At 33.6% G+C, this 15,315-nt stretch overlaps 3 protein-coding genes across 4 annotated transcripts; all 3 read right to left on the bottom strand.

Moving 5' to 3' along the window:
- Positions 1-1,141: 1,141 nt before the first annotated feature.
- On the bottom strand, positions 1,142-3,035 carry LOC106307273 (arogenate dehydratase/prephenate dehydratase 6, chloroplastic-like). Its single transcript, XM_013744178.1, has one exon. It carries the CDS (start codon positions 2,582-2,584, stop codon positions 1,400-1,402), a length of 1,185 nt encoding a protein of 394 aa, XP_013599632.1. The 5' UTR covers positions 2,585-3,035; the 3' UTR covers positions 1,142-1,399.
- Positions 3,036-3,142: 107 nt separating this feature from the next.
- On the bottom strand, positions 3,143-5,819 carry LOC106307274 (zinc finger protein WIP3-like). The gene is made up of 2 exons (XM_013744180.1): positions 5,066-5,819; positions 3,143-4,075 (listed from the first exon to the last, which is right to left on the bottom strand). Exons 1-2 carry the CDS (start codon positions 5,651-5,653, stop codon positions 3,650-3,652), a joined length of 1,014 nt encoding a protein of 337 aa, XP_013599634.1. The 5' UTR covers positions 5,654-5,819; the 3' UTR covers positions 3,143-3,649.
- A 1,854-nt stretch (positions 5,820-7,673) lies between these two features.
- Positions 7,674-14,907, bottom strand: LOC106309961 (transcription factor TGA2-like). 2 transcript variants are annotated; one of them, XM_013747134.1, is made up of 13 exons: positions 14,807-14,907; positions 14,387-14,570; positions 13,788-13,882; positions 13,135-13,214; positions 12,540-12,758; positions 11,656-11,694; positions 11,431-11,538; positions 10,176-10,253; positions 10,047-10,095; positions 9,642-9,913; positions 9,080-9,301; positions 8,077-8,219; positions 7,674-7,992 (listed from the first exon to the last, which is right to left on the bottom strand). In XM_013747134.1, exons 2-13 carry the CDS (start codon positions 14,494-14,496, stop codon positions 7,905-7,907), a joined length of 1,503 nt encoding a protein of 500 aa, XP_013602588.1. In that variant the 5' UTR covers positions 14,497-14,570; positions 14,807-14,907; the 3' UTR covers positions 7,674-7,904. The 2 variants fall into 2 exon arrangements, with proteins under 2 accessions (XP_013602588.1, XP_013602590.1); XM_013747136.1 differs by having other exon boundaries at positions 7,905-7,992; positions 11,431-11,490.
- Between the last annotated feature and the right edge of the window lie 408 nt (positions 14,908-15,315).

Below are 15,315 nucleotides of genomic sequence, written 5' to 3'. Positions count from 1 at the left end.
TGAATATTAAATATAAATTAAAATCTATTATATATTAATTAATAATAATATAATAAGAAACGATGTAAACTCCTCGTAAACATTACATGGAGTTTACATCGAATGTTTACGAGTGATTAACATCGAAAGATTTACGAGGGTTTTACATTGAAATGTTTACGAGTGATTTACAACGAAAGTATATACGTGTGCTTTACATCGAAATAATTACGTGGGCTTTACGACGAAAGCTTACGTGTCGTTTACGACAAATTCTTTCCCTGCGCTTTACGAGGAATATATTTCGTCGTAAACGTAACGAGTAGTTTATGACGAAACCTCCGTTACGACGAACGTTTAACAACGAAACGTCTTTCGACGTTAATTCGTCGTAACACCCCGTTTACGACGAATTTACAATGAATACTGCCCTAGTAAAAAATATGTTTTATTGTAGTGTCATCATCAGATAATATCAAACATTATTAGGTAATATCAAACAAAACATTATTATGCTACATATTTCCTCATTTTATTTTTGACTATTTTTATTATAACTAATTCATTAATTAATGATCAATTAAATGATAAATAAATATAATAATTCAGTAAAGGTATCAACGATATTGTTTTTTTGTATAAAATGTCAACGATATTAACCATTGTAACTTTTAATGTGAGAGCTCAGAGATAAAATAGTTTTTATCATAAAAATAGTATGCAAGGAGAAAAATAATCAAACTAATGTTCATTAAAAAAATTAGTACACATATATCTCTAAGATTAAATTGTTAAGAATTGGGGTTTAGATTTTCTAGGTGAAGTTTATGATTTATGGTTTAGGATCAAAGATTTAAAGTTTAGGAAAATTTAAAATAATATATAGGATATATTATGGTCTAGGATCTAAGATTTAAGGTTTAAGATATAAATTTATAATAATAATATCTTATAATATTTTAATTATATTTAATGTATTCTTCATTAAAAATAGCTTTGTTTTTTTTTCTTCTACCTAATGATGTTATTTTGTGACAAAATATTATTTTATGCTTTTAAGAGAATTTCCCAATCATATATTTATTGTACCATCATTTTTTTCATGACAGCGTAATTGTTTATATTTATTTTAACTATTTTCTAATTTAATTTTGACATTAACTTGGATATTTTTTAACATATTGTTCTCAGATGAATTCAACCTGGGGAATATAAATTAAACATGTTGAAACCATAAGAGCGTTGACACGTATATAAAACATCATATAATGTCAGCTTTCCGTTTAGCCTCCAGGACCTTCCTTGCCGATTCCGGTTGGACGCGGTGGGATAGTCTGACTAAGTGAGAGGTCTGTATACCTGGATTATCAAAAAAAAAAAAAAAAAAAAACATGTTTACATTTCCATTTGTATAGTTTCTTTACGATGAAGCCGTGTGTGATGTTGAGGATGATGGTGACCAAGGAGTCATATCCATAGGATAACTCCCCAACACCCGCAAGAACGACGTGAACTCCTGAACCTCCGAGAGCGCGTTCTGAGCGCGCGTCTCCGCCATCGAAGCCTCGAAGTCGATATAGAACATGTACTCGAAATGCTTCGCCGTCCCTACGTTGGCATCGTCGACGAGCCTGATCGGACGGTTGTGATTCGGCCTAGATTCAATCTTCGTCAAGCTGATGTCCCTAAACGCGAGAGCAGAAAGTACCTTGAACAGCACGCTAGTGCCTTTCTCATGCGCGAAGACGATGCTCGTTTTAAACGGCCGATCAGTTCTCGGTACGATTGGCTCACGCGCCAGCATCACGAAGCGCGTCACGTTACTCGCGTCGTCTTGTATCCCGTCTTCCAAAATCTCCAGCCCGTAAATCTCGGCGGCGCGTGCGCTCGCTATCGCCGCCGTGTCGCGGAGATTGTTGGCGGCGATGAACTCAGCGGCTCCCGCGGTGTCTTCGACGGCCTTGCGGGAGACGTTGAGACCGAGCTTTGTGAGTGTGCGCTCGCACTGAGCGAGACCTTGAGGGTGTGAGATCACGCGCGTGAGGAGCTCCTTGCGTACGCCCGGAAGAGCTAAGAGACAGTGGTGGACAGGGAGATGGACTTCTCCTACGATGTGAAGACGGTGGCGGAGGAGAAGATCGTAGTTACGGTGGATAGAACCGCCGAGAGAGTTTTCAACCGGTAGAACAGCGCGGTCAGCGGTCCAGAGCTCTACCGCTTGAAACGCAACTTCAAACTGGTCGCAAGGGATAGCTTCGCAGTTATGGTAAGCCTTAGCTGCGGCTGCCTCGGAGTAAGCTCCAGGAACGCCTTGATACGCGACGCGTAGGTTAGATCCGTGCATGGGAGTCGGGGAGAGATCATTGACGGTAAGAGGCTTCTGATGATGTGGGACACGTGCAGTGCTGTTATGACCGTTCACATGATCAACTCCGACAGAAACTGGAGGCATTGGTAAGGTTTCGGACTGCTCTTGAGACACAACCTTGCTTGTAAGAATAGCAGATGAGCTCTGCCATTCCGTGCGACTAGTTTCGTACGTGTCAGTTCCCTGCGCATTTTGTTCGGATGGATAAGATCGTGCCAACTGCGCTGCAGCTTTCATGTTTTGGCAATGGTGTCTGAAAATTTTGAAACTTCAAGACAAGGAAATAGCAAAGTTGAGAAAGCAAGATACAATGTCGCTTGAGTAGTTCGCTTGTTTGGTCAATTCTCTACCTAATGCTACCACCTCCACCAACTCCTCCACACTTGACTTTTGGCATTAGGTTTTGTTATTTTATTGAGTTTATAAGGCATATGTTTCTGTCCAACTTTAATCAACAGAACTAACTCAATAACCAATTCTCTCTATATCTAACTGATTGAAGCTCTCTCTAATACATTCACAAATCTAGTTTGGGCCAAGCTTATAAACCAAGAGCCTGATGAAACTTAACCAAAACCGCATCAAATCAAACCCCTATGGGTCGTAATCGTTCTGATGATGTGTTCTTACGGTAACATTAATTTTGTTTGATACATTGAGACGAATGTGATTAATGGTTTCATGAGGAGATGACACACACAAAAAATAGATACGTTTGATTCATACAAAGAAAAAGTGTAATTAAATAAGATTGAAAGCATGTGATATGTAATGAAAAGATAGACAACAATAATATATAGGAAGAGTCTCTATTGAGGAATATCGTACAATAATGAAGTGAAGCACACCAATTTTCTCTTCTAATACAGACAAATACAGTGAGAGAAACAGAAAATTCTCGTGCTTCACAAAATTCCAAGAGATAATCACACCCTTGTTAACTAATAAATATGATATAACATGCATTGTCCTACTTAAACACACCAAATACATAAAACCAATATCTCAAATTTTCAAGTATTAGATAGACAACGGGTTCTATGTAAGACTCATCGTAAATATATCCCAAGAAAAATATCTAAATTTTAAAATGTTGCTTCATTTTCTTTGGTAAATTGCTACATTTTTAAATATCGAGGCCAAGTCTAACAAAGAATTTCTCCCTTTTCAAGATAGAAATTCTTTGGTAGACTTGAGATGTTTTGTGGTGCATAGTTTTGAAGCAACATTAGAAAATTCAGATCTTACCGATAGATCGATGATTCCCACAGTCCCCCGGTGTGTGTGTATCTAACATGGCTATCACTCTGTAGTGACACATTCCACATCCTCTTCAAACCCATCAAAAGAAAGAGACGGGTGAGGAGAATGTCCATGTCCAAATGACTTGATGTGGTCCTTAAGAGACCTCTTGTGCTTAAAATCTGATCCACATGTACAATACCAAAGCTTTCCACAGTTCTTTTCATGAGTCCTCCAATCGCCTTTAACGGCCAATGCTTTGCCACATTTACCACAAGAGAAAGGCTTGGAGCCATGCTTACGTTTGTAATGTGTCTGAAGTGTACGGAAGTCCTTCAAGGGCTTGGCACGAGGATGGTTGATGTTGTTCTTGCATCCTTCCGCGCAGCAATAACATGGCAGCCTCAGGATAGCCGCAGGTTGAGTTGTACCCTTCAAAGAGTCAGCTCCTTTTCTGAACTCTGATCCATGTCCCCACATATGCATCTGTGTTGTTTATATAAACTCATTAGAACCTAAGCAGTGATGTGGATCACTTCTTCACTTATGTTTATATATGTGAGAGAGGTTTGAGTATTTCGAATTCAATTGATATTCACCAATCTAGAAATATATTCTATGTATACAAGTTACATGAAGACCCATTCAAAATATTTAAAGTGAGATAATTCTAAGTAAATTATAAATATAAACGAATGATGCTTAATTAGATGGCTTTTAATTAGATGATTATTAGGTTAAGTAATCGATTGCATGTATCCGGAGTAAAAGTAGTGCATGATCATTGTTTTGTTTTTTTTTTGATAAACTAGTATGATCATTGTTTGTCTTTATCTTCTCCCTTTTTTGGTTTGTTGCTAAATTACTTTACCAAATCCCACTCCGTGATTAATCTTTTGCTTTCTGGCTTTTCAGCAAAAAAGGCAAGACAAACAATGAAAAAAGTCATAAAGATTTTCGAAGATGTCTCAACTAATCCAGAAGTTATATACCCAACTATCCTTCTTTTTGTTGATTTGGGATTTGTATATCTACTACGATGATTCACCAACCGAGATTAATTACCGTAATAATTAAGCCATTAAATTTCAAAATCTTTTATTTTAAACTAAAAACTTTCCTTGCAAAATTATGCATGTTATGATGTTTATTTCAGTACTCCTAACTCCTAAGTATGAAATCAAAGTTTAGTCTATTCTGTTATTTTAACTCAAAAATAGATATTATGTATTAAATCTTTTCTCCTAAGGAAATCTAACCTTAAATGAAATACATATGATTATTAGAATGGACAAAGGCAAAGGTAAAGTTGATATAGTGATAATATTTCCTTCTTTGTTAATATAACATCTAGTGATAATGTATTGATTACATTATAAAGCAAGATTTCGACCCATAGAAGCACGCTGGTATGTGAATTAGTGGATATGTATGAAACTATATACTATTATAGAGATGATAAGAGAGAAGTCGTACCTGCATGTTATTGTACCTAGTGAAGGTTTTGCTGCAAATAGAGCAAGCAAATTGCATTGGACCGACATGAATCTGAGCCGGACTTGGTATCCAAAACCTCTTCCCACAGACTCCCATATCAGAATCAATCATCTCCTGTTGAAACTTCATCGTTCTCATTTTCTTCATCATCACCCCGCCATCTTCTATCATCTCTCTCTTGATGGATTTTTCCTGATGATGATCAGAAGTTGTATCAGAGTCATCCTCCTCCGAGCTACCACGGTGGTAGGTAGGCAATCCTATTCGGAGGGTAACTACATCATCATCCATCTCTTCTTTGATATCATCAGATGCTTGACTTTCATCTTCCATGAGCTTGTTCAGAAGAGGCAAGCATTGAATAGTGCTTGTGCTGAGTGGCGCTTGTGGTTGGTATAAGAATAGAGATCGTTCCAACTTCATCTGACTTTGGTGATATGATCTTGATACAACATCTTGTGTCTTCATACGGAATAATCCAGAAGGAGAAGAAGAATTTGAAGATGCTCTAAGCCATGCAAGGAAGCTTGAGGACTCAAAACCTAAGCCTCTCTCATCAAGATTCATCTCTCTCTCTCTCGCTCTCGACGAAAATGTGTTAGATTAGTAGTAGAGGTTATTTATTCAACCTTCCTGATGTGTATTGGTTCTTGTTTTTTTCTTCCTACCCCAACACGTATAGGTAAACATGAGAATGTTCGCACGTGTCTGCGTACGCGTTTACATAAGGAGAAGAGAGTGTAATTTTCTTCATATCAATGTGGTGGGTCTTTACTTAATATAGTGAAAAGGAGAGACGCACAAGCACAAGGCTTTTTCAAGGAAAGAGAATCCTAAGAAGACTCGTAGATATTCATTGAACCATTTTTTTTTCTTCGTTAACCTCTTTTCCTTTCCCATTATTAGTGACTATGTAACACCTTATACCAACAAATACGATATCATTTTTCATTATTCTATAGTCATAATTATCTTTCAAGTGCAAATAGACCGGCGAAGACAAAACTCATCATCATCATATCAAAACAACAATTTCAACATCATTTTAGCCGTCTTTTAAGGGACAAATGATAAAAGCATATTACTATAAAATCACGCGTTCGCTTTTATTGACGTTTGATGATTCAAGTAGCATATCACACGATGATGTAATATTATAATGCATGAGTTTGATTAATTCCCCTTTTCATACGAGAGAATTTTCTAGGACTCAACTCCATGGTTGCTTAATTAACAGATGAAACTAACCTAACGGCGAAATACAGTTGGAACTAATTGATACTACATCTGTTTCTTCAAGATCAGTGTTATTTTATTTTTTCTTTTGTTATACAAAAATGTTATTTTAAATTTCAATATCAATTGATACATGTTTTAAACGTAATATTAATTATAATATACGTTGGATTTATGTCAAATATTATTCGTCAAATAGATGTAATAACATAAATGCATTTCAATAATTTTTAGTTTGTATGAAAATGTCAATTACGAGAACCTTAATATTTTATTTAATTTTATCGTGAATGGTAAATAAATAATAAAGATGTTTTCAACAAAAACCAAAGATTTTTCATGTATATATCATTCCTTTACTTCGACTACATATATTTCCATATAAAAGAGAGATGTTTTTTATTTCCTTATAAGCACTATAAATTTGAATCTACCGTAACGCCCAAATTCATTCTGGACACTTTTTCTATGAGAAAGACGAAGCACAACAATCAAATGACCTACTAATATAGTATTTGGAAATATTCAAGGTGGTGAAGGGTTTAGAAGTTTGAAAGATTTGGAAGAGAATGAGATAGTAGTGGAGGAGTTTGACCTATAAGCAAAAGATTATAGTATAAAATACATTGAAAAAGAAGAAAGGGAGGACAATGTTCACCGCATAAAATGCCATTTTAGTCAGTACCTGAAGGAATAAAATATAAGTAAAACAGTAATCACGAATTCGAAACGACAAGCTTATTCAATGTATCATATATGTGTCTATCATTCACGGGAAAATGTACGCATGCGACATGGTCCAAGCGTGGTATGAGTTTATCTTTTTGTGAACCGTATTTCAATAGCATCTGCAAAGTATTTTTTATTAGTTTTTTTTCTGTTTGATTTTGGTTTAAAAAAAAAAATACATTAATCGGACCAATCGCGGACCGCCAAGTGCTGTGGTATCCGCGCTACAGTGATGACCCGGATTCAGTACAGTGACCCTGCAGGAGACAGGTTCACTTTTTTTATTTATTTAATATTTTTTTTTTCGAAAACTGTATGAACTTCCCATGGAATTCACTGATGCACATGCTCTAAAAGCATGATCATTGGGAGGTTCTTAGGGTGAGGTTACAAGAACCTCACCCTAAGAACCTTCTAATAATCATGCTCTAATCAACCATTCAAATTAGACGGTTCACGTGTGAGCACTGTAGAATTATATTTTGTATTTTATGTCTTTCATATGGTTATTAGGCCTAGATTGAGCTTTCATTATAATGTTATCGTTTAAGCTTATTTAGCTTCTTTCGTAACAAACCATTGGACTGTGATCAATTTAAAGAGTGATAATTTTCCACCTGTCTCATCTTCTTCCTGCGTTTTTGCTTACATGATAGGGCCACAAAGAAGTGCCTGGCCCATCTTAGGCCCGGTAGTCTCATGTATGGGTCTTATCAAGTGCTTTTTATCGTTATGGATTTCGCCCGTTAAGCACAACATTTTCTTTTGCTAAACGTTTAAGTACAACATAAAATACCAGTGAAATTAACACAAAGGAACTCGACCATTTAGTCATAAAGATTCCAATTTCGATTCAGAAATTGGAGAACTGGTTGTGTGATGACTGAACCACCTGCAGATCCGTCGTCGTTTGGCAAGATGTTTCATCATTTATCAGCGTCCTATTCACATTAATTATATCCAAAATTACATTACAAATTGATAAATATATACGTAAAAATGAATTATATAAAAATGTGTCTTACTCTGGTGGTCGTGACAGCCAAAGAGAGCTAAGAGCTCTGAGCCGCCCGTAATACTCCCCGATTAATAGAAAACACCGTGCAGCTTGACGAACGGTCAAGATTTGCCTCAGCTGGTGAACGGTTTGCTGCCTTAAGTTATCAGCCTTCATTTAAATTAACAATAGAAACTTAGTTATCAATTACAGCTTATTTAATTAAACCTTTTAAAAACCTAGCTGATTCTTTTTATAGGATTATAAAGAAGATTATAGTGGCAGACCTACTACTTCGGCGTGCAAATGCGTATTACTTTTGGTCAAAAAAGTAAACGATCTATTTATACACCAGAAGTATAATATAATAACAACTACTTACCATTTTTCATCCTTGTCCTTATTTCAGACATTAGGATAGTGTGCATTTGTTAATATAGGACAAGATTGAAAATGATGTACATTTGTTACTATTTTGTTACTATATGATAGTTCCGGTGAAAACAATATAATTCAATTTGATCCTAGTGTCTGAAAACAAGAAAAACATTTTATATGTTTTTTACCAAAAAAAAACATTCTATATGTATTTTATTTTGTTCAAAACAAAAAAAAATTGAAAAGGAGAATACTTTTAACATATTCTCTTTGTTTGCTTCAGCTAACTAGTATATAAAAACAAGTTGGTGAAAGAAATTTGGCTCTCGGAGAATAATTATAGTTAAAACCATAGAACATAGATTATTATATGAGAGAAGAAAAATAGCGGCAAGAAAATGGAATTGAGCATAATCTAGAAATAGACCATTCATGAAAGCAACATTTGATCAAATTCTGGTTTAATAAGACATTTATTTTTTGTATATATATTAAAAGGTTTTAGTTAAACATCAATACAAAAACGTAAACATGTTTTTAAACTTTTAACTTTTTAAAAAATGTTCCGTAAAACAAATAAACATTGTTATGATTTAGAGTGCAAATATAAACACATATGAAAGTTAAATAAAGAAAAGGTTAGAAGATGGAACCTGGCGGATAAAGCCCTCGAGGTTAGAGACCTTGCCGAGAGCGACGGCCATCTGTTGCATACCATCGATGACTTGAGAGGCAGCGAGGGTATCGATGAGAGATTGCTGAAGTTGTTCAAGGCCTTGCGAGAGAGCCTCCTCTGCTTGTTGCGATGAGTGTTGTAGGCTATATATTCCCATCAGCTGTTGCTCCGTCAATAGATCCATTTGCGACACAAGTATCTTACAAAACCCCATCAATTTTCTCTTTTAGTTTTTACTTATAAGTTATAACTAATGATCAGTATACTTTCTCTTCTTAAAATTTAACTATCACGTTTCTATCTTCCAACAGTTTTTTGTTCTGCTAACGCACACGGAGAACAATACTAATTATACATTTCATGATCAGAGCCAAAATCCGGACGAAACATTCGGTCTCCAAAATTTTAAAAGTTATTATACATATAGATCGTATGACTTTCGAATTATCAAAATGCCTTTTATTAAAATTAACGTAAAACTGTTTATCGCCCCTTAAATCTCAACCATGTTATGCTTTATATATGAAATGATGACCAACCTTGATAAAGTCTGATGGACGGAAACCAGCCATCCAAATAAAACAGCGTTCGGCAGGGGACATCCATGTTCCGATGATGAGGTGAAAAACGTCGGCTTTCGCGGCCACTGCTTTCAACCTAAATACCTCATCGAAGTGAGCGATGTAACCGTCAACGATCAACCTTAAATCATTGTCAGATAAGTGAGCCTGCAGACCGGTCCGGATCTCCGACATATGCCGGTTCTCGTCCTCTAGCCATCTCCCATATTCCATGTCAAACATTGCAGCTCCTACGTACGTACGTACATTTCAACATTATGTTAATAAGTAACTAATCATATATATATATATATATATAGTTGTTGGGTCCAACCCAGTATTTCAATAAAATAATACTGAAAATGGAGTTTTAGGTTTCGGTACCGGAAGTGATGTTAGGTCCGTGTGGACCACAGCCACCCATAAACACCCCCTATATCAAGAGAAGTCATATAAATTAATCAGCACAATAAGATTATAAGACTAAATAGTTTAATTATTAAGTGACCCAACCTGAGAACGAGCTCGCTGAAGTTCTTGCTCTAACTGGGAAAGTTTTATCCTACTTGATTCTAGCTGCTGCACATAAGCCTGCTCGCAAACCACATATACATTTCTTATTTACGTTTATCATTATATATGACCTATATTTATAAATATTAATCATTAATTTATCTCTAGATAAATCAAAGTTTCCTCCATGCATAGCAATTATATATACGTTCATAATTGAATGATAGAAGACTGGTAAATGGTAGATATAGGAAATAAATGCTACTATATAATACGTTTCACAGAACAGTGCGATTTACCAGTGTAATAGTAATAGCATTGTAAATACGTGTAACATATACTTTTTAACAATAAAACAATATTATTTGAAAATAGTTTAGGAAATAGGATTTATAAATAGTTAAACTAATCCCCTATATATTATTTGAGAAGCATTACAACTTCTTTTTGTAACCACATGTCATCACTATAATGATTCTTAGAATCATTAGAGAAATATGTTGATTCATCTAATTATATAATAAGTTTTTTATTAAACTAACAATAAATTCATCATTAATGTACTTTATTATTTCCTTAAATAAAATTTACGGAATTGCCTAATGTGGCTAAAGTATATATGGCAATTAATGATTTTGAATAATAAAAAAAATTATATAAGTAAAAAGTCTAATTTAATTAATTATTAAGATTAATATATATATCGTTTTAAATTAAACTATAAACCATATAAAATACAATATTTTATTTTCAAAATTCACTTTGAACAATTTTTTTGATAAAAAGTTTTGAACAATCATTGACAACTTATTTTTTTTAAATTATAAATTACTAAAACTATTAGTCCCACAATAAAAAATTTGTTATCAGTAATTTAATTTTTTTCTTTAAAAGATACAAATGATCAAAAAAACTATATGAGTAGAAATCATCATTTAATAGACATTAATATTAAAAGTATACTAAAATATATTATCTATATTAGTATCATTTAAATTTAATAACATATCATATCAAATATAAAAAAAAATATTTTTTGGATTAATAAAATTGATTTATATGTTTGCACCAATTTAATTATATATTTAATAGTTACTGACTTTTAATTATTTAATATATATTTATTATTTCATAATATGTAAAAATATTTAGTACATAAAATAATTTATATATATAATGTTGATTCCGCGCAAGGCGCGGATCTTAACCTAGTGATAATGATTTGACGTGAAAAGATAGGGGTTATAATAGTTACCTTTTTCCTAAGACGGCTTTTGCGAGCAGCTTCTCTATTTTGGGCCAAACGTCTCAATGTCTGATATAATTCAATTTTAAGCACGTTTTTAAACAGGAGGCTAACTGCCTAATTCGGGGGGAAATATGAACCCAAGATTTATAAAATGTCATTAAAAAGTATATATATGTCTCCTCGGGGGAGACGAGTAAATGCAATGAAATAATGATGATAAACGTTAAGTACCTTAGCATCAAGAAGTTTCCCTGAAGTTGTAGCCTTCCTCTGCAATGTCAGAGAACAAAGATGAAAATAGAAACAAATTCAGTGGGAAAATAAAACACAGAAATGAATTGTGTAAGTTAAGTTGAGTCATGTAATAAATATTTATATATAGCTAAAAAGGAGCATTAGTTCATGAAATAATTTAGAAAACATGTGTTAAATTTATATATAACTAGTTACATTATTATCACGATAATAGATGTAAAAAGAAAATGAAAAGAGAGGATATTGTTTAATCATACATAAAAGAAAATTAAGGCTTCGAAAGGTGACCAAAGAACGAAAGGGAACACTGAATTCCTTATAATTCAAAAAAAAAAAATCACCATTCACAAGAAATACTTTTTCTTTCTTGTTCCTCCCCATTCATTTTTTGTAGAGAAATATAGAACAAAAGCATTCATTGTTAAATTTGATAAGAAATAAACATTCATTTTCATTCTTGCAATTTTATTCCTATACGTTCTTTTCCTATTCGTTCCTCATGTTTTCCAAAAGGTCACCACTAGGAGCCTAAAAGAACATAATTCTGAGGAAGATTCTCCTTTATTTCACCTTTAACAAAAAAAAGATTCTGCTTTATTTCACTTTGGGGTTTTTTTTATAACAATTTGTCTTTTTTTTCAACGGATTGAGAGAGGTCAAAAAATCTGAATCTCCTCTGATCCGTTTCCTTTTTGGGATCTGTGTATGGTTTTTGTTTTATTCTAAGATTTGATAGGACAGATACAAATATGAAATTCATGTGCATGCATATTTACATAAAAGCATGCATGTTAGTATGTTACATGACTCCACATGCATATCTCTTTCCAAAATTTTTAAAAACTGATGTTGATGATTACCTTATCCTCAGAAGCTTTTGGAGGAGCTAGAGTTCGAGAACTAGAGGGAAGTCCAGATGCTGAGGTTGAGTTTGCCATGTTGTTATTATGATGATGCTGAAGCATGAGATGATGATTCTGTTTGCTACTCATCGGAGACTCCGGCAGTTGACTTTCTGCTTTGCCGGAAAAATTCGCCGATCCTGAATCGCTGCTTTCTCCTCCTGACTTTGAACTTTCCTGCAATACCAGTACATATTCAACATGGACGTACTTATGATCGTATAGTAAATTCGATATAATAAAAAGTCAGAAAAGGGATGATTAATACTAAGGAGGATTTAACCTTAAGGGTATAAAAATTGACAAATGGGTGTTATTCAAATTGATTCTAGTGTATAAAGTCAGAAAAGGAACAAGTAACTAATTTAAATAATCGCTTTCAGTTTTGAGGGAAAACAGGCCAAAATGATATTCTGTAAGAGAGAAGAAGAAAGCTTAAAGATATAGAGTGTAAAATGTAAACTTTTAAATATGACAAGTATTTATTTTTATTTTGAAATGTCGAAAAGGGAGAAAAAACCAGAGGAAAGGGTCAAAGAAGAAGAAAGTGTACAGTCGGAAGACTTTTGTGAGTTCTGATTGGCCATGAAGGGAACATCTCCAGAGTCGTAGCTCCTCCTCCGGCAAATAAACCTGCAAATTTAAGTACAAGAAAATAAATAAATAAATAAACCTGCAAATTTACCATCATTACATCTACATATGCTCATGATAATAAATGATTTTAATTATGTGCATGTGTGCGTTTGCTCTACCCTAGTTTAAAATTAATCACATCATTTATCACGTGGATATATACTTAACATGACACACTTACTTTGTCAAAAAAAATCATGACACACTTGCCCAATCTAATTATGAATACTTGTCATTATATAGAAAGACATATTGTGTGTATTTCATATATGGAGGAGGTTAGAGAGTTGGTAAATGAATTTTATTTTATTTTATTCAAAAAAGGAAAAACGAGAAAACAAATGAATAAACAAGTCACACCATATCATGGCTCTCTTTTTTTTTGATCAAAATCATGGCTCTCTTTTGCCTCCGTATTGTTACCAAACACCAAAACCTATCTAAAGACTTGTTCAGACTCGCAACTTTGTCATTTTTCTTCCAAATTCATTTTTTTATTTTAGCTTAGAAAACTTCATTGGAGTTTGTTAAGGAACGCTCACGTCATGCAGGGATTGAGAGAGGGCTTACGTGGCTTAGCTTCGTGGCTCCTAGAGTTAACACCTTGCAGAACCATTGCTTCTTCTAGCCCTCCGTAATCGAAGCTGGAGGATCCATCTTGGTTACTGTTTCATTTAATAATTCATTATTTAATCAATACTACAAAAAGAATATTCATGTGTTGTGTTACATCTAAAATTATACGAACTAACATTATTATTATTTTTGGTTAAAGAGAACAGGAAGAACAAATAAATTAATACAACCCTACCTAGACGATCGTATATGATAAAATGTGTACACCAGAATTACAATTACTACACTTATAACCTATTTCGGATGTTTTAGCAAAAAAAAAACTAATTCGGATGTTATAATACAATATTTTCCGTTTACCCATTTTGATCTACGTTAACCATTTATTATTTTATAAATTACACTGTATATGTTATTATTAAGAAAACGAAATTTGAGGGTAGTCAAATAAAACCCGTAGAAAGGTCTGGAGCTAATTATAAGATTGAATATTATTAAGAAAAGATGAGTTAATTTTTTGTATATTAGTGTGAAGAAGAAAAGAAAAGTTTTGTGATATATGAAAACAAAAGAGTCAGGGAAGATTTTGGTACATGAATCCAGGAGGTGGAGGATTGTTGCTGAGGCCATGAAGAAGTGAATAAGAAAGATGATGATTATCATTATGGTTTGTGGCTTCGCTGATTACTCTATGGTTATCCATCTCCCTGATTGATGATATCTTCCTCTTTCTTGATCTTCTCTTCTAGTTATGTCCTCTTCTTAATTCTCTCTTGTCTGTAAAACATTAGTTGGTCTTGAAAAAGGGATGAAAGAAAGAACGAAAGGAAATAAGATTCACTAATAGAAACTTTGAGTTAAGAAGACTGAGAGAGAGAGTTAGATAAAACAAATTGAGAGAGATTGCAAGCGTTAATCTTGTTCAACTTGAAGTGAAAAAATGATTGGAATCTCCAAAAGAAAAGCAAGTTGATGATGAACATGAAACTAAGATATTGTGTTTAATTTATTACCTTTCTGTGCAGTTTTTCTTTTCTATTTGCTTTGGGGCTGTTTGAGAAGAAAGAGGAGAGAGAAAGTAGGATGCGAACTTTCTCTTCAAAATCTTTTTTTTAGCTGAACAGAAAAACAAAGAGGGTCCAATCTTTTCTCTTTCAGAGACATATATACAAATTAGTAATTAATTAATTAGTATTTGTATAGTCTATATAGTAGTATTATTACTCTTTCTGTCTCTCTCTACTTGTATGTGAAAAAAACTTTGCGATTCAGCAGTCTCTCCTTTTCACCACTTTTCTCTATCTAGTTCCACGAAAACACTTTTTATAGAACTTTAGTAAACACACATTTTTACTTGCTAAACTTAAAGAGCCAAACATATTTTAAAAGATAATAAAGAAATGTCGATAATAATATTTCATGGTAAATCACTCGACGATCTTGTCCTTCACAGACTTTAACTCCAGGCTATATATTTGTTTTGTGCGTCTAGCTACTTTTTCTGAATAATATTTGGGTTTGA

The sequence above is a fragment of the Brassica oleracea genome, chromosome C8, assembly GCF_000695525.1.
Source record: "Brassica oleracea var. oleracea cultivar TO1000 chromosome C8, BOL, whole genome shotgun sequence".
In the NCBI taxonomy this organism is placed as follows: domain Eukaryota; kingdom Viridiplantae; phylum Streptophyta; class Magnoliopsida; order Brassicales; family Brassicaceae; genus Brassica; species Brassica oleracea.
This window is presented reverse-complemented; position numbering and strand designations above follow the sequence as displayed.